The sequence below is a fragment of the Diceros bicornis genome, chromosome 4, assembly GCF_020826845.1.
Source record: "Diceros bicornis minor isolate mBicDic1 chromosome 4, mDicBic1.mat.cur, whole genome shotgun sequence".
Lineage (NCBI taxonomy): Eukaryota > Metazoa > Chordata > Mammalia > Perissodactyla > Rhinocerotidae > Diceros > Diceros bicornis.
In genome coordinates this window covers 98,059,410-98,079,393 of record NC_080743.1, presented here as the reverse complement: position 1 = coordinate 98,079,393, position 19,984 = coordinate 98,059,410, and the positions used below count along the sequence as shown (strand labels likewise).

The 19,984-nt window shown below is 45.4% G+C and overlaps 1 protein-coding gene across 2 annotated transcripts in view; it reads right to left on the bottom strand.

The window, feature by feature from the left end:
- CREG1 (cellular repressor of E1A stimulated genes 1) overlaps positions 1 to 7,485 on the bottom strand; it is a 224,592-nt gene extending 217,107 nt beyond the window's left edge. For both annotated transcript variants that reach the window (XM_058540149.1, XM_058540148.1), the window contains exons 1-2: positions 7,117 to 7,485; positions 3,309 to 3,428 (exon numbers count right to left, since the gene is read on the bottom strand). In XM_058540149.1, coding sequence (XP_058396132.1) covers positions 3,309 to 3,428; positions 7,117 to 7,470 — 474 coding nt within the window. In that variant the 5' untranslated portion in view covers positions 7,471 to 7,485. The remainder of the gene's footprint in view (positions 1 to 3,308; positions 3,429 to 7,116) is intronic.
- Between the last annotated feature and the right edge of the window lie 12,499 nt (positions 7,486 to 19,984).

Below are 19,984 nucleotides of genomic sequence, written 5' to 3'. Positions count from 1 at the left end.
CAAAAGCGGTCCTGAGAGGGAAACTCATAGCAATACAGGCCCACCTTAACAAACAAGAAAAAGGCCAAATAAGCAACCTCAAACTACGCCTAACAGAATTAGAAAAAGAAGAACAAACAAAGCCTAAAGTCAGCAGAAGGAGAGAAATACTAAAAATCAGAGCAGAAATAAATGCAACTGAAATTAAAAAAACAATAGAAAGGATCAATGAAACAAAGAGCTGGTTCTTTGAGAAGATAAATAAAATTGACAAACCCTTAGCCAGACTCACCAAAAAAAAAAAGAGAGAAGGCTCAAATAAATAAAATTAGTAAATGAAAAAGGAGAAATGACAACAGATACCACAGAAATACAAAAGATTATAAGAGAATACTATGAAAAACTATATGCCAACAAATTGGACAATCTAGAAGAAATGGATAAATTCCTAGACTCATACAATCTCCCAAAACTGAATCAAGAAGAAATAGAGAACTTGAATAGACCAATCACAAGTAAAGAGATTGAAACAGTAATCAAAAACCTCCCAAAAAATAAAAGTCCAGGACCAGATGGCTTCTCTTGAGAATTTTACCAAACATTCAAAGAAGACTTAACACCTATCCTTCTCAAACTATTCCAAAAAATAGAGGAAGATGGAACACTTCCCAACACATGCTACGAGGCCAACATCACCCTGATACCAAAACCAGGCAAAGACAATACTAAGAAGGAAAACTACAGACCAATACCCCTGATGAACATAGATGCAAAAATCCTCAACAAAATATTGGCAAACCGAATTCGGCAATACATTAAAAACATCACGCACCATGATCAAGTGGGATTCATACCAGGGACACAGGGATGGTTCAACATCCGCAAATCAATCAATGTGATACACCACATTAACAAAACGAGGAATAAAAACCATATGATCATCTCAATAGATGCAGAGAAGGCATTTGACAAGATCCAACATCCATTTATGATAAAAACTCTCAACAAAATGGGTATAAAAGGAAAAGTACCTTAACATAATAAAGGCCATATATGACAAACCCACAGCCAACATCATACTCAATGGGGAAAAACTGAAAGCCATCCCTCTGAACACAGGGACAAGACAAGGGTGCCCACTCTTGCCACTCTTATTCAACACAGTACTGGAGGTTCTAGCCAGAGCAATTCGGCAAGAAAAAGGAATAAAAGGAATCCAAATAGGCAACGAAGAAGTGAAACTCTCGCTGTTTGCAGATGACATGATCTTATATATAGAAAACCATAAAGAATCCATTGGAAAACTATTAGAAATAATCAACAACTACAGCCAAGTGACAGGGTACAAAATCAACTTACAGAAATCAGTTGCATTTCTATATACCAACAATGAACTAACAGAAAGTGAACTCAAGAAGACAGTCACATTTACAATTGCAACAAAAAGAATAAAATATCTAGGAGTAAATTTAACCAAGGAAGTGAAAGACCTATACAATGAAAACTATAAGACATTACTGAGTGAAATCAATGATGACAAAGAAATGAAAAAATATTCCATGCACTTGGATTGGAAGAATAAACATTGTTAAAATGTCCATACTACCTAAAGCAATCTACAGATTCAGTGCAATCCCAATCAGAACCCCAAGGACATTCTTCACGGAAATAGAACAAAGAATACTAGCATTCACATGGGGCAACAAAGGACCCTGCATAGCTAAAGCAATCCTGAAAAAGAAGAACAAGGCTGGAGGCATCACAATCCCTGACTTCAAAACATACTACAAAGCGATAGTAATTAAAACAGCATGGTACTGGTACAAAAACAGACACACAGATCAATGGAACAGAATTGAAAGTCCTGAAATAAAACCTCATATCTATGGGCAGCTAATCTTTGACAAAGGAGCTAAGGACATACAGTGGAGAAAGGAAAGTCTCTTCAATAAATGGTGCTTGGAAAACTGGACAGCCACTTGCAAAAGAATGAAAGTAGACCACCTTCTTTCGCCATACACAAAAATTAACTCAAAATGGATCAAAGACCTGAAGGTGAGACCTGAAACTATAAAACTCCTGGAAGAAAATATAGGTAGTAGACTACTCGCCGTCAGCCATAACGGGATCTTTTTGAATTCCATGTCTACTCAGACAAGGGAAACAAAAGAAAAAATAAACAAGTGGGATTTCATCAGATTAAAGAGCTTCTACAAGGCAAATGAAACCAGGATCAAAATGAATAGGGAATCCACCAGTTGGGAAAAGATATTTGCAAACCGTATATCTGACAAGGGATTAATCTCCATAATATATAAAGAACTCACACAACTGAATAACAAAAAAACAAAAAACCCAATCAAAAAATGGGCAGAGGAAATGAACAGACACTTCTCCAAAGAAGATATACAGATGGCCAATAGGCACATGAAAAGATGCTCAACATCACTAATCATCAGGGAAATGCAAATCAAAACCACACTAAGATATCACCTTATACCCGTTAGAATGGCTATAATCACCAAGACAAAAAGCAACAAATGCTGGAGAGGCTGTGGAGAAATGGGAACCCTAATCCACTGCTGGTGGGAATGCAAACTGGTGCAGCCTCTATGGAAAACAGTATGGAGATTCCTCAAAAAATTAAAAATAGAAATACCCTATGATCCAGCTATCCCACTACTGGGTATCTACCCAACGAACCTGAAATCAAATCCAAAGAAGCTTATGCATCCCTATGTTCATTGCAACATTATTCACTATAGCCAAGACATGGAAGCAACCCAAGTGTCCCTCGACTGATGATTGATAAAGAAGATGAGGAATATATATACCATGGAATACTACTAAGCCATAAAAAAAGACAAAATCGTCCCATTTGCAACATGGATGGACCTGGAGGGTATTATGTTAAGTGAAATAAGCCAGAAAGAGAAAAATAAACAGCCCATGATTTCACTCATATGTGGAAGATAAACCAACACACGGACAGATAGAACTGTCTGGTGGTTACCAGGGGCTAGGGGGGTGGGGGGTGGGCACAAGGGGTGGAGGGATGCACTTATATGGTGACTGATAAACAATAACGTACAACAAAGATTTCACAATAAAAAAAATAGTTCATTTTCCTCATAAATATCTTATTGAACACATATGAAAGCAACTGATTAAAACATTTAGTTTTCATGAAATTACATATTAGAACATGTTCCACCTCTGTTATCTCAATCATAAACCAATTTTGTTATTTTCAAAAATCTCTTCTTTCATTGTTGTTAAGATGATGCTTTTCTAAAACCACCCTCTGTTCTTGTAGGATGACTACTTACCTTGGTGACAGTTCCTGCCAGGATTATGTGAGCACAGAGGGGACTCTGGGGATCAAACCCACGTTTCCTGCAGAAGTCAGTCTGCGCCAAAGACATGGTCAGCGTAGCATCTGGATTCTCCTGTAGAGAGAAAAAGACGACCCTCTCATGTGAAATACTGTCTCTGGAGAGCTAATCAATTTCACCAGCTGCAGACACACTGTCCCCAGAGCTTGACCATTCTTTCATGAAACGGTGGACTGTAAAACACCACTCAGGAAAATGACTAGCTGGATAGAGACTGATGTTGACTCTCTCCAAAAGGGCGGGGGGGAGGTCATATTTATAATGAAGTGACTCAGTAAGGATTATTTTAACACTTTTTTTCCTCTTCAACTCTTAATTTGTCCCATATTCACCAGAGAAATTATAATTACAGTTACCACCCAAATACAAGGCAGGTCTATGGCCTTCACTGAAAGATCTAAAGGTTAGACTCTAATTTGAGACTCATGAATAAAAATGCCACAGTTGATAAACTGGCAATTTGTACAATTTAAGCAGGAAAGTAGCTGACTCATGCTTCTTGGTTATCTTATGCTAGCAGAAGTTGTCATGTGATTTCAAAACTGGAGAAGTAGCTCATTCCTGCTCTAGCAACCAGAAAAGAATTCTTAGATTCAAAAAGTGAGGCAAGCAAAATTTATAATTCTTCCTTATTCAGAAATCAGCTCCATAAAAGGCATTGTTGACAGATTACAGCAAAATTCACATGGTGCATTTAGTGCTTTAAACTCCAAGGGTCTTGTGCGGGGAATTTTGCCATCTCACAGTGACGCATCAAAACAGTGCCATAAAGAGATCTCCTCAAAATCATTTAGCCAAATATTTGCTGTCTATAAACTATCAGGCAACTATAGGAGACTAAAAAAGGGAGGGGGGGGATTCAGCTAAGGTCTCTCCCTTCTGTGAGTTTATAACCTAGATGAAAAGTCAGACATAAACAAAACTTAAATAATGCAAAACAAAGACACAGAAGAGGCCAAAAGGCAGTACATAACTAATTGCCAAGTGAATGGTACAATTAAGTGTATTTGAAGTTCTGTGTAAGGAGCCGTCAGCATAGCCTGGAGGGATATGGAAACCACAGGGAGCCTTATAAGATATTCGAAATCAGGACAAAAGTGGGAAAATGTATTACAGGTAAACGGAATGGTAATTACAAAAACAGAGCTGGGAAAGTCGAAGACATGATTGTGAGTAGTGAGAAACCCAATCTGCTCGAAAGAGAGGCTTTCTGAGGGGAGGTGGGGGCGGGGAGAGTGAGGGTGGGCCACCTCCAAGCTGAGTCACGATTGTATTTTGCAGGCGGGTGTCTGTCAGTGCTTTCCAAGAACCACTTGCCTGGAGAGCTTGTTAAATGCTGATTTCTGACTCCATTTCCAACCCAGGTATCTGCATTTTATTTATTTATCCATTTTTTTGAATAAGAAGATTAGCCCTGAGCTAACATCTCTTGCCAATCCTCCTCTTTTTTGCTGAGGAAGATTGGCCCTAGGCTAACATCCGTGCCCATCTTCCTCTATTTTGTATGTGGGAGACCACCACAGTATGGCTTGATAAGCAGTGCGTAGGTCCACGCCCAGGATCCGACCCTGTGAACCCTGGGTCGCACCCGGCCGCTGAATTGGATGCAGTGGAGCTCCACACTTAACTGCTAGGCCACTGGGCTGGCCCCCCAGGTATCTGCATTTTAATCAAACGCCCCAGGTGATTCTTATGCAGCTGTAGGCAGCCGGATGTTGTTGAAGGTTTCTGGGCTGAGGGCAATGCTGAGTGTTTTGTTCCTGTAACTCTGGTGGGCAGGGTGGACAGACGCAGACAGGGAAAAGATATAGGTCAGAAGGAGGAAAAATAGAAAGTATAAACCAACCTCGACTGGTTAATTGAGAGAATCAGAGTCAGACTAATTCTGATGTGGCCAGGCCTTTCTGACGCCATCGTGTACACCTAAAGTCCTGGGTAGGTTCCTCACCACCGTCTCTGTCTAGAGAGATCAAAGACCCAGGCTGGAGTTCTACCCTGGAGCCATCAGCTGGCTGGTCGCAGGTGAGTCCCTGCACCTGAGTCTTAGTTTCCTCATTCCTGCAGTGGGGGGTGATAATATCGGCACAAGTTTAAATACAATCACGTACAGCAGTGGTTCTCAATTCCCTCTCCAACTAGAAGCATCAGGGAGGGATTCTGGAAGTTGGGGTTTTTTATTAAATTTGTTTTCAATAAAATGCCTTGGTATTGCATTTTTAAGTCTTCCCAGGTGACTGTATTTGCAACCAAGGTTGAGCATCACTGATGGCGCTGAATGAGTTCGCTTCAGGCAAATACCTGATGGAGTGCAGTGGGCTGGGAAAATTGTGAATGGGAGTGTCTGTGCCTCAGCTAAGGGAAGCAGCTGCTCTGGTTTTGCTCAGATTGCAGGCCCCCAGTGTCACAGATCTTCCAATTTTTCAAGAAGTTAGAAATTTAGATTTTTAATTGAAATTTCAATTTTCAAATGTTAGTAACTAATTTAAATTTATTAAAAACAACAGAACTCTGTGTGCGCCAAAGGAAACTGGTCTGTGGGACATATTCAGCTCATGGGCCACCGGTCCGTAACCTGTGTTTCCAAGGCAACTGGACCTGGGGTGAAATTCAGTTTGGCCATGGGCTTTGGGCAAGTTCCTTGACCTTCCTAGGCCTCAAGGGCTTCATCCACAGAAGGACAGTATACCCACCTCAGGGTTATTAGGAGAGGGTGAATGGAAGGTGTCTGGAAGGTGAAGGGCAGCCTGGCACACGGCGGGTGCTTAATCATGTATCAGTTACTTTCATCTTGATCAACAATGTTGTACTTTCCCAGTTAACCTCAAATCTGGGATCTTGCTCAGAAAGACCCTCCACCAAATCAGGCTTTCATTCCAGGACTGTGTGGCTTGAGCCTCCCAAGCTCTGTGTCTGTGACCCCACTTTTGGGACAGCAGGGGTCCACCAGCGAGTTGTAAACCTGCACCTGCCCCAAAAGGTGAGCAAAGGGTGAGGAGAGAGAGAACTCCAGTCAGTTCCACTCCCTGCCGGGGAAGCTTGTGAACACCAGGCCGAAAGATGGCGAGAAGCATTGGAATCGGCCACGACCTCGGACACTGCCTTCCTGCTGCTGGAGGAAACTTCCTAATTCAGAAGCAGAGCTAAGAAAGGGAAACCTGGAAGCTACGTATACAACGCGCCTAACTACCCACCAATCTCTACACCCTGCAAAACTTAATAAGAGCTCAGGGTCCCGCCGGTGGCTAGCGGTTAAGCGCGTGCGCTCTGCTGCTGGCGGTCCGGGTTCCGATCCGGGGCGCGCACTGATGCACCGCTTGTCAGGCCATGCTATGATGGCCTCCCAAATAAAGTGGAGAAAGATGGGCAGGGATGCTAGCTCAGGGCCAGTCTTCCTCAGCAAAAAGAGGATTGGCATGATGTTAGTTAGCTCAGGGCTCATCTCCCTCACAAAAATAATAATAACAATAATAATAGGTCAGTTAATGAGACACCGCCCTCAGAGACGACTCAGGGGAGAGAAGTCCTCAGGGTGCAAAGAATTCGCCCCCAGCGCGTCACCCAGCGGCGGGGGCGCGTGTGACATTCCTGGTACTCAACTGCCCTTTCAGGAGGCTGCAATGCCCGCCCGGCGGCGCGGGCGGTGAGGCAGGAGTTTGGGCCGGGCTCACATTCTCACGCCCACGGGCCCCGCTCTCCTCCCGGGGCAGAAGGGAGGGCAGCGGGCGGCCCGGCCCTCGCTCACCTGTAGGTGGCCCACGGACTGCTGCAGCGGGCTCAGGTAGAAGTAGGGCACGCCGCTGCCCGCGCCCGGGGGCCCGTCGCTGAGCGAGAGGATGTCGGCGAAGGGCCAGCCGCGCACCGCCTCCTCCGTGGAGATGGTGGCCAGCGCGCCCCAGTCGCAGAGGTGCGTCACGAAGCGGGCCACGCGCGCCGCGTCCTCGCGGGGCGGCAGCGGCGGCAGCGGCGCGGCGGCATCCCAGCCCCCGTGGTCTCGGCCGCCCCGACCCCGCGCCGGCGTCACCAGCAGCGCCACGAGCGCCGGCGCCAGCAGGGCGGCGAGCAACGCGCGCGCGGACCTACAGGCACGCCCGGCCATGGCGGCGGCTCCGCGAGAGTCCCGAGCCCGGCGACCTGCTGGGGCCGGGTTACCCTGCCCACCGCGGGCGGGCCGGCCTCCCGGTCCCGAGACGGGCCAATCGGAGTCGGGGGATGGAGGGGCGGCCCCTCGGCCAGCTCCGCCACCTGCGGGGTTGTTCCTCTACCTCTTTACAGCTCCGCCCGCCGCTCTCAAGGATTGCGCAACTGTCCTCAGTGGGATGTTTGTTTTGCTTGACAGATGGAAAAATGGAGGCTTAAAGAAATTAAGTAACTTGCCTAAGTCATGCCGCTAGGAAAGGACCAGCTTCTTCTCTCGTGCGCAGACACACACCCCCTCCCCTTCCTTTAATACCTTTGGATGTGGCTGTCTGGCATCGGAGAGGAAATGCTGCACTTTCTGCATATGCTCCTCTTTTCTGTTTACTTCGCTCTCCGCATAAAGAGCAGCAAGGGTCTCGGTGGTCAAGGACGGAAGCCCACAGGGTAAGACCTGTGAGCCGCTCCTGGCCCAGGAGTCTCTGACTCACGCTCGGGATTGTTGGTCCACCCTCAGTATTCCGTGCACGTATTTGAACTCATCAAAACCGGTTTTCGACCTGTCAGTCCTCAGGCTTGGGGTCAATAGTTTCGTGAATTTATTGCCCTTACCCTCCTCAGCCCACGTAGGTAGCATTTCCTTTTGCTCCTCCTAAGAAGGCGTCTTCCATTCTGGGAAGTGGTAAACAGCTGGTACAACCTGACCTACATTCTTGATCACTGTAAGCTTTGGTCACAAGCTTACCTCAGAGTGAGTCCTAATCTTTTTGGCCTGGCCTGGAAACCCCGCCTTAATTGTTGTTCTAAACGCTGCCTGGTGGTGTTGGTGCAGGAGTTTGTCAGCTTGTAAATCTGGCTCTGGCGGACACCTGGCCCTCTGAGGCTGCGGTGTCAACAGAGGTGAAGTAATTTCACTTGGTTGCTGTGGGCCAGTCATGTACGCAGGTGTGGGCAACAGGTGTGTGAGCCCAGGTCCAGCCTCTCCTTCCCCTCTCAAACTCAGCCTCTCTAGTTCAGCCAAGATTCTCAGGCCACTAAGTCAGAACTTACTTATAGAAACAAGACTGTCTACTCCGAATAGGAGTCTTCAGTTTCCTCTGGTAGCCACAGCATGTTACACACAGTGCTTTCACATTCAGGGAAGACCAGTGTGAACAGCCGTTACTCAGAGGTGGTTTCCTTTTTAACAACTGAATTTAGAAGAGCTTCAAGCTAGATAGAAAACTAAGTGGGAGAAATTAAAGAGGAGGAAAATCAGGTTTATCATTTTCAAAACAAATACTTAATGAGCCAGCCCTGATGGTCTAGTGGTTAAAGTTAGGCGTTCTCACTGCTTCGGTGGTGGGTTAGTTTCCTGGTCGAGGAAGCACACTGCTCATCTGTCAGTAGCCATGCTGTGGTGACTGCTCACGTAGAAGAACTAGAAAGACTTACAACTAGGATATACAACCATGCACCGGGGCTTTCGGGAGGAAAGAAAAAAAGAGGAAGATCAGCAACAGATGTTAGCTCAGGGCAAATCCTTCCCTGCAAAGCAAAACAAAACCAAATGCTTAATACAAATAGTTTGGGTGCCTGCCAATTACAAATATTTCCTCCTTAACCTGTTTGGGAAAGATCCTACTAATTTCACGTTTGGAGTTCTGATCTCAGCTCTGCCCCTAGGAAGTCATATGACCATGGACTTTCATCTCACCTTTTCGGGCCTCAGTTTTCTCATTTAAAATGAGAAGTTGGATTAGATGATATCTGATACCTCTTCTAGCTCTATATATTCTATTAATATGCAAAACGTGGGCCTTTTGTAAATTTCAAAATATGAATAATTTTTTTGCAAGAGGATAAAAAATATTTTTTGTTAATTGCTATACCACTTATTGCTGGTATACAAAATAACAATAGGCCCTGTTACAGCTCCATTACGAAACTGGTCCCTAGAACTTGGTCTCATGCAACAGAGCATGAGAATGAGTTACCTCATTCTCATGCTTTGAACGCCTCTCCTCAGTGTCTGTCTTTGCACTTGCTGTTCTCTATGCCCAAAATGTTCTTCCCTCAGCTATGAGCATGGCTACCTCACTGCCAGCCAGATCTCCACTCAGATGTCACTGCTCAGAGGTGCCTCCCTGACCACTCTTTCTAAGAGGCATTCCTCAGTTACTCTCCGTTGGACAGCCCTTTTTATTTCTTTCATAGCAACTATCACGCTCTGTAATAACCATATGTATTTAGTTAGTTACTTGTTCATTGTCTCTCTTGCTAGAATGTAAGCTCCAGGAGAGCAGGAATGTTGTCTATCTTGTCCACCCCTGCATCCCCAATGCACAGAGTAGGCACTCAATCAATATTTATTGAATGACTGCCTGACTTAATGAATAGTATCTGATGGAATTCTTTGCACATAGAACCTTATAAAATCACAATAGGAAGTGAGGATGACTGAATAGGGATGCTCAGGAATAACAATGGGTGGTTCAGCTCTTAATTGGCAAAGCATCCTCACTGGGGTATTGGGGAAAACCCTCAGCAAAGAGTGGCTGGATCAACCATCCAGCTCCTGCTGCTTCTCAGCTGGACTTTCTGTCTATATTTGAACAGCCTGAGCTAATCCCCATCCCCCATGGGCCCACCAGGAAATCATGATCTTCTCCTTACATCTAGTTTGATCCATCCTGGTCAAGAACCCACCCTGCATGCTCCCCTTTTTATGTGGTGTCACCTTGTTTATTTGCCTGGGTCACTCCCAGCCCTGGTTTCATCTGGGTCAGATGGTGGCAGCAGCACCCATTACATGCTGTTGACCAAATGAATTGTGTCAGAGCCGTGATGACACCAACCAGCTCAAGACAAGGTTGACATAAGGGAAGCCATATTGTAGAAAAGAAAAACTCTATTGTAACTTTGAACCTCTGACAAACTAAGCCAGCTGGATCTGCACCCTCCAGGAGATCTAGCTGCTCTGTAGATTTTACGACCCCTGCTTGTGCACGTACCTCCCAGCTTCGATAAGATGATAACTTTGTTCTTTTGAGTTCCTTAGGAATGTGATGACCCCTGAACAGAGAATCTATGCTGATAGATTGTTGATGCTGATCATCAATGACAACTGAAAGATCTGGTGTGGCGACTCCCAGTCTGTAACACCAGAAGGTCAACGTTCCTAACCCCCTCCCCAATAACCCAATGGCCTATATAACTGCTGTAAGATTTTGTGCCCTCTTAAGTTGGTTCTTTTGGACATGAGTCGGCCATCTTCCCTCTTACTAGCAAGCTGTAATAAAAAAATCCTTTTTCTCCTACCACCTTGCCTCTTGACTATTGGCATGTCTTGCAGTGAGCAGAAGGCCCCACGTTGGGCAGTAACACTGTGGCAGCCTCCCATATAAAGTGGAGGAAGATAGGCACAGACATTAGCCCAGGGCCAGTCTTCCTCAGCAAAAAGAGGAGGATTGGCATGGATGTTAGCTCAGGGCTGATCTTCTTCACAAAAAAGAAAAAAAAAACTTTGATTTTTTTTCCTGTTATTCTGTCTCACATCAATTTAATTCTTAGACCAGCCAGAAGGACCTAGAGGGTAGAGGAATGGTTCTTCCTCCCCTACAAGTGCCAACCAAGCCCTGGGCACTGAGATAGGTGCTGAGAAACCAAATATTAATAGACGTTGTCCCTGCCCTTAAGGGAAATTTCTGCCTAATTAATTCACAAATAAGCAAATAGAATATAATTCAATGTCATCAGTGCTATGTGGAGGAGTATACAAGGAGCAAAGGAAGCATGGAAGATGGAACCTAGGCCTGCCTTGAGGGAAAGCTTCATATCAGAGGTAATTCCAGAGTTGGGACTTGAAGGATAAATAGAAGCTTGGCAGGCAATGAGAAGGTGGGAGACAGAAGGAAGGGAAGAGTTCTACGCAGAGGAACTAGAATGTACACAGACAAGGATACGTGATGTGTTGGGAAAAGCAAGCGAAAGTTGAAGGGAGTGTGAAGAACCAATGGTGGGAGACAGGCATGTTCTGCGTGGTAGGGGAAATGTATCAACCCAGACGCCGTAGTCGTCTCAGGATCTACTGGGAACGGATCTGCTCCTAAGCTCACTCACATGGTTATTGGTAGGACTCAGTCCCTCGTGTGTTGTTGGATTGAGGACCTCAGTTCTTGCTGGCTGCTGGCTGCTGGCTGGGGTCTCCCTCCATTTCTTGTCACATGAGCCTCTCCATAGGGTAGCTCACGTCCTGGCGGCTGGCTTCCCTCGAAGCAAGTGAACGAAGGAGAAAGAGAGAGGGCCAGCAAGATAGAAGCCGGAGTCTTTTCGTAACTTTTTAATGATCTCAGAATGACATCCCGTCACTCAAGAAGAGGGGATTAATATGAATACCATGAGGTGGGAAAGACAGGCATATGGGATTGGTGCAATGACACAACTTTAGTGTTCAGTTACGAATACAGTCATTATGAATTCAGAAAAACATCTACAATTTATATTCCTCCAGCCCAGCTCTCTACCCTCCCCTGGTCTTGTGCCTTAGTCTAGAAGTGAAACATGATGGAAAGGGGAAGGAGGGACTAAAAAATCTCAACCACATAAACTGAAAGTGCATACAGTGGCAATAATGTTTGGCAACAGTGGAGCCCCAGCGTTGACGATGGCTGGCAGCTGTGGTTAGTGCACAGATCTGCAGTGTCTGACACCAAGTGCCACCTGGAAGTGGCTCCACTAATGGTTCTGACGATAGAAGAAGGGCCCTCATGCAGCTGTATAGGCAGTGGAGGTTGAGCTCGTTTGTTTGTGAGCCCATGTGAAACACCTCGATGATGGGAGAGGCTTGGAGGGGAATCGAGGTCCCACTGTCAGGAGTAGAGACGTGGGCCATAAACCTCGTGTTACTGTTAATGTGACCCATTTTGTCTCCCAGGCAAACAGAAGCTACCTATGTAGGTCAAGTTTCCATTGAAAAGAGGAGAAACCATAAGCTGCTAGATGGAGACTCTGAGGTGAATAGGAAGTTGGCTTTGATCAGAGGTCTTAAAGTGGCAGCACTGGACTGCATTCAGTATGGCCGTTCTCTGCCACGTCTTGTTGCTTCTCTACAACCTCTGAAAGAGGCTTAGGCTCGGTGTCAAATCTTCATTTATCAAAAAAAGTGGATGAGTGACGTGGAGAGGTGTCAGGGGATGGGGAATGGTGGGGCTGTTAAATAGTTTTTCCTAAAAGCAAGAAGGAAAATGCAAGCTAAGTAGTGACAGATAGAGTTGAATTGTCAAGATAAGTGGCTGCATGTGAGGTGTTTCTGTCATTTAGATCTAGCTCCACATGCACCATGTTTGATAAATATTTATGTATTTAATGTAAGGGGGTTTTGCACAATAGAAAAAGCCACCCTTACTAGATCATGTGCTTTCTTTCCAAAATCACCAGTTTTCATACCGAGGGGGATGATTTCATTTTGGGGGTTAAATTATGACTGAAGGCACTGTTAGTAACCTGGGTAATGACTAGAATACCAGGTACAGTAACCAGGATGAATTAAAAGTCTTTTAGAGGCTTTGTCTTATAAATTCCATTAAGGATGTATGAAAGATCATAGACTAGAACACACTATAGAAAACAATTCTCATGCCCCTTAAGTAATTGTAAGTCAGACCATATTGTTTCTTTCCTTACACCCTCCACGGCCACACATTACACTTAATATCCACACTCTGTTGCATGGCCTGCGAGGTCCTACCTGAGCTGTTCCCTGCCTACCTCTCAGACCACAGCTCCAGTCCTTCACCCTGCTCCAGCCAGGCGTGTCTCCTTGCTATTCCCCAGACATCTCAAATCCTTTCCGCCTCGGGGGCTATACACCTGCTCTTCCTTCATCAGGGAACTTACTTCTCTGAGCTCTTCATGAGCCAGCTTCTTCTCAGGCTTCTCAGTGGTTAAAGAGAACTTCGTGGAGACTCTCCCTGACTACCTCATCCAAAATGGCCACTTCCAGTCACTTCTAGCTCTATCATTCTGCTTTATTTTCTTCCTAGCATTCACCACAATGAAAGATTACGTTTCCACCTGTCACCGACTAGTGCCCTGAGGAACTTAATAGGGGTTGTGGAAGCATTTAACTCTTTTTCCAAGTTGTTTTTTTATGTTAAGGAGACACAGCCAGCAACCACCCTGAAGCTAACCAAGCCTCCCTAGAAGAGCTGCGCCCTTGACCTTGCCTTATTTTTAATGCGAAGATCTCTTCAAGTGGAGATTAAGCCTCATTACCATAATCTGCAGTGTACCCAACTCTCTCTTTTGAATATTCATTCCCCAACCAAATAGAAGTTCCTCCTTCCGTTTGTTCCGGGGACGCCATGACTTTGGAAATGATTCCTCATGGCCTCCTATTTGCTGCAAATACACTTTACTTTGTGAGACATCTTCCACTTGGGTAGAGTCTTATTTAACAGGAGGCGAGCCCACTTGGTTCGCTAACACACCCTCTTCGCTAGAATGGAAACTCCGTGAGAGGAGGACCATCCTGGTCCATTTGGGCTGGTATAACAAAATACCACAGACTGGGTGGCTTAAAAACAACAGAAATGTATTGCTCACAGTTCTGGAGGCTAGAAGTCCAAGTGCCAGCATGGTCGGGTAAGGGCCCTCTACTGGGTCAAAGACTTCCTGTATCTTCACATGGTGGAAGGGACACAGGAGCTCTGTGGGATCTCTTTTATAAGAGCACTAATCTCATTCATGAAGGCTCTATCCTCATGACCTAATCACCTCCCAAAGGCCCCACCTGCTAATACCTTCACACTGGGGGTTAAGATTCTAACTCGCATGTGAGTTTGGGGAGGACATAACCGTTCAGACCACAGCAAGGACCTTGTCTATTTTGTTCAGCCCTGAATTCCCAGGGCACAGAACAGTGCCTGGTCCACAGCAGGCGCTCAAGCATTGACTGTTGAATGGATTAATAAATGGATGATTAAATCATGGGCAATATTTAAAGTATTTTTGGCTGAGTTTACTTCTATAGTACGTATAACTTGGAGTACAATTTAAGATCACACAACTCTACACTCCCATGCCTCTATCAAAAGAACATATTCTTTCCATCTTTGTGCCCTTCCACCCCCAATAAGAAGCCCAAGAATTCTGGGTCGCTCTTCAGACTGTGGAGCTGATCCTGTTACTATCGCCTTGTGCAAAAGCAAATAATTAAACAAATGGGAAACCAGAGCCCTCTACAGTCTGCATTCAGAGCCTTTATTTTGAGCTGTTGAGGACACACAGGATTGTAGCATCGCTATGGCAAACAGGCAGCCTGGTGCTAGAGCGCAGACGTGGCTGAAACCTCACGCCCCCCAACAGTTTCTCAGGGTGCAGGGATAAGAGGGTGCCTTCTCCCATGGTGTTGCCCTAAGCTGTGGTCACTCTGCCTCCGTGGGTCTGAGCTCCCAGTGACCGCTCCTTAGTTAGAGAACCCTCTCAGTGTAATCAACATGGCAAATATTTATTAAGCTCCATGTGCTCAGCACGATTTTAAATACTTTCATGGACTAACTCATTTAATCTCCACATCAATCCTATAAAACATATACTACAGGTTTTCAATCTCATATCCTCATTTCCAAAATCCAAAAAGCTCTGAAAACAGGAAGTTTTTGTAAGTCATTTGGCAGCAAACCTTACCTTGGGGAAGTTCTTTATGGTTTTTATCCACCCTGCTTGCTGGGAGTGTCCCTGTGTTTCCCTGCAGAATTCTGAATGTCGTGGAAGAAAAGCATCTGGAACACCGTCAGCATAAGACTTTATTCTAGAATTCCAGTGCGAGAATTCCCTGGAAGGAGTGTTCTGCCTTGGGGAAGGAGGGAGGGATTTTTTCACAGGGGGATCAGTCCCAGCTTAGCAAGGTTCAGGAATAGTTGGTCAAGGATGGGACTTGGAAGAGGGAGGAATTCTTGCGCATCAGCAGCCACGGTTCGGCAATTTAGATTTCATCCTGAGGAGTGGGGAGGAGCAGTGAGGGGCAAAGGTTGTGTGTAACGGGGCGAAGGAGCAGCTGTGGAGGACAAGGACTCCAGGGGCCTCAGTGGAAACGTCCCGCCCTCAGTGCCTCTCACAGTGTATTTGCTTATGGTGCAGCGCTCCAGACCCTGTGTGCGGGGCATTGCATAATACATCAAATAGACACTTGTGGGCACCTTATTATCTTTCTTAGATCTGAAAAACTAGGAATTCTGAGACACACCTGTCCCCAAATTTCTTGGTTAAGGATTATTGAGCTCTTTTTATCAGCCCCATCTTACACCCGAGGAAACTGAGGCCCATGGGGGTTACGGAACTTGCCCAAGGTCTAGCATTTAGTGAGTAGACGAACAGACAACCATTTTCTGGAAGTTTTTCCCAGGTCCAGATCAGCCGGTCAGAAGGGGTGTGCAGCCCGGTTAGGCGCTGTGCCCAGAGCTGCTCCACCTCAGGACCTCAACGTCTTGCCTTGGGCAGGAGGCAGAGGCGCAGCCTCTCTCCATCTTGAGGTCAAGGATGAGCAGGGAGAGAGCCCACTCTGACGTTTCCATGTTTCTTGCTGCTCCAAGAGTTGAGGAGGAAGCCTACAGTTATTTTCCTCTCTATTTCCTCCCTGACAGATTCTTGGCTGTTATGACATTAGAAGAAACATATTATTTGCTTTCTGCCTCTGGTTCCTGGCACAGGTCTTCTAAAACCCTTGCAACTTCCTAAGTGATAGGAGCATCTTCGTTATAATATGTGGCCTCAGACTCGACTCCTCTACCCCCTGACCTCCAGGGAGGGGAGACGGGCTGGAGATTGAGTTAATCACCAATGGCCAGTGATTTAATCAATCTGCCTATGTAATGAAACCTCCATAAAAACCTTAAACAACAGGGTTCAGAGACTTCTGGATTGGTGAACACATCCATGAGCCGGGAGGGTGACACACCCCAAACTCCACTGGGACAAGATCTCCTACGCTAAGGACACTCCTGGCCCTTATCCTATGAACCTCTTCACCTGGCTGTTGATCTCTACCCTTTATTGTATCCTTTTTAATATCCTTTATAATAAACCGGGCAACCTAAGTGTTTCCCTGAGTTCTGCAAGCCACTATAGCAAATTTTCAAACTTGAGGAGAGGGTCATGGGAACTGCCAATTTGTAGCCAAGTTGGACAGAAGTGTAGGTAACCTGGGGACCCACTATTTGCAATTGGCATCTGAAGTGGGGGGTAGTCTTATGGGACTGACCCCCTAACCTGTGGGGTCTGCGCTAACTCTGGGTAGTTGGTGTCAGAATTGAATTGTAGGACACCCAATTGGTGTCCAGAGAGTTGGAAAATTGGTTGATGTGGGAAAACCCCACACATATTTGGTGTCAGAAGTATTATGAGTAGAAGAAAGTTTTCCTTTAGCCATTGATGATAATTTAAGGTGGTGTTTTTTTTTAAAGGATTATTTAGAATAAATAAAAATAAAAAGCCTGAATGACTCCCTATTGAACGTAAAAAGAAAAGTGCTTAAGGAGGCTCACCTGCTCTGGCCAGGCCTTCAAGTTCTGACAGGGAGGCAAAGGCAGCCATTTCCCGCTGTGGGGTCCTCCGGCCACGCATCTATGGGGTGGGGCTCCTGCTAACAAGCCTGCTTTAACTCTCAATAAATCCTCTCAATACCACATGGGTAAACTTGGGTAAACATTTTTAAAACTGAAATGTCACAAAAATTTTAAGTAGTGCCCTTACAAAAAGCAAAACAGAACACCTCAGGAAGAGCTCCACGTATCTTTATTTCACTGCACCCTCTTCACAGAACCTAGTTTTGTTCTACAAACAATCCAAACCAACCCACGTTCCTCATATGTAGGCTTATTATGACCCTAAATTCCACTTGGGTTTCAAGAGATGTAATTTTCTGTTTGACAGGAGGCAGATACAGGCGTGTGGAGGTAAATTAACCCCCTTTCATCTGGCTGGTCCAATGCCCTGGAGGGGCAGTGGGTTACTGAATCACTGCTGGGAGAGCAGAGGGAAGTTCAGGAACAAAGAACCCACACAGAACTGCTCCCAGCCTCAGCCCCAGGGAAAGGTGCCTGACTTGCTACAATGTAATAGAAACAACTGCAGGGAACTCATTTTAGTACTTTCTTAATAAGATGCTGACATTTCTCTAGAAAATCAACTTCGATTGTGATTTTTTAAATGTTAACCAATATCAATATTGGGTCTGTACTATTTTTTTGAAAATCTGTTAGCAGCAGCCTGGAGAGCCCGATCTCCTTCATCGTAGTAGGAACACTTTCCCTCTAATATTTAAATTAAAAGAGCTCATACACCCGGCTAGGAAACTCAGCATTTCCCAGCAGAATAACTGAGGATTCTCAGGGGTTTGTGTTTCTCAGAATAGTTTTCTGCCAAGTTCTTGATGTTGCTTGAAGCTTCCTCTTCTTTTCTGTCCTGAATTAACCCAACAAACCCTTCTTCTCTGAGTGGGCATTTCCTGCCAAGGGTTATCACGTACGCTGTCTGTGGTAGGCATCATGCTATCCACCCGACATCTCAGGATGTCTGCAGTATTGAGGGAGGACTGTTGGTTGTTACCAACCAACTTCCCGTTAGTGGGGCCACGTGACTAGCTCTGGCCAATGAGCTGTAAGTGGAAACCATGTGTCTCACTTCCATGCTGGTGTAAGACCCTCTTTCCCTCTGCCTAGGCAGCTGACAATGTTCCAGATCGCGGCAGCTGTGTCCTCCCAGATCCTGAAACAATGTAGATTAGATGCTCCCCTGCTCCCCCAAGTTGATCTGAAGTAAACACAGTGAACATGTATTATGAGTGGGAAATAACAATAAACCTTTGTTGTTTGAACTCACAGAGATCTGAGGGCTATTTGTTACCATTAGCCTATTTTGGCTGTTATACTATCTGATTATAATTCTTACAGCAACCCTACAGAGTAGGTATTATTTTCTCTATTTTGTTGATGTGATTTCCTCAGGTCACAGAGCATGGAAGTGGTAGAAGCTGTTTTAAACCCACATCTATCTGATCCAGTGCCTATGCTCACTACCCTGCCTCTGTGGCTACGTTTATTAAACTTTACTTTCTGATGAGTGTCCTTACAAACTGGTTCATAGCTTTTATAAATTTCTGATTCTGCTGTGCAGTGATACCAATAAAATAGCACCAAAGAATTTTTATCATATAGCATTTCATTTGATCCTCACAACAACCCTGTGTGTTCTGCAGGTTCTTCTTAGCCTCATTTTACAGATGATCCAGATGAAGTCCAGAACCCTTAAAGGACTGGCCCTGAGTGAGGTAGATAGTACGTGACAGAGCCGTCTGAAGCCTAAGCTTTCTGACTTCAAGTGCAGTGCCCTTTCCACGTTCAGGATGCCTCTCTAACCAGTTAGTTTTTCTTCAGTGAGTACCGTTTGCTTCATGCTGTACATACGAGGTTAGTGGAACAAGCAACAATGATTTCATTCATTCTTTCATTCACTCAACAGATGCTCGTTGAGCAGCTCCTATGTGCCAAGCACACTTTTTATGTCAAATCTGTTGATAAATACCAGAGGGAGTAGATCAGGAGGAAAAAGATGACCAGTTTCTAGGAAGAAGTTTGAAGGTAGGGATGGGGGCAGTGGTGCCCCAGAGCCAGTGTGTACCAACTCTTAAGAGCAGGTTCTGCACATCTCTTCCTATCTCTGAATTCAGAGACCTCACAGCAGCTTGAAATTAGTTGGGAGTATTTACACTATGGAAATTGGCAAATGCTACAAATAAGGGCTTTTTGTTTTCCTGGAGAGCTGATTGTTTAACATTGACGAGCACACCATTGATGGAGAATTTGTGTGAATGGTGGCCTTTGTCCTAGCACTGGGGAGTGGAAAATAAAATTGAATGTGCTCCCTGGTCAACCAAGACCTTGGACCAGAGACAAAATTGCCCATAGCTTCCATACCCGATCTGGGAGGAGGGTCTATTGTCTGCTAAGACGAGGCAGAGACATAGAGAAAGGCATCCAGGAAAGAAATGAGGAATGAGGAATGGCAAATCTCCCTAGCAACTCAGTCCTACTGCCCCCAACCTGCTTCCTCCTGACGTGAAAACTTGAGCATAAGAGGCAAGTTAGCATCAAGAAGCAACGTCAGGAGCTGCGGTGGCAGAAAGAGAGTGTTTTTGTTGTCACAGGCAAAATCTCCGGCAGTGGTGCTGCACAGGGGCTGCCTCACAGATTCTGTGGACAGCGCTGGTGGGACTGGGTACCAAGAAGTGAGGAGAACAGAATCTAGGACAACCCTGCAGTGAACTGGAAGTCAAGAGGGTAAAAAAATCGAATTCCTGTTCTCCGAATTAGTGACTCTGGCTTCCCTCTCCACCCCTCCATGGAAAGGGTGACAATTACTCCCATGCTACTAAATCCAATGGACACTTCACTTCTGAGAAGCGTTCAACACAGCTGACCACTCCATTCTCCTCAAAA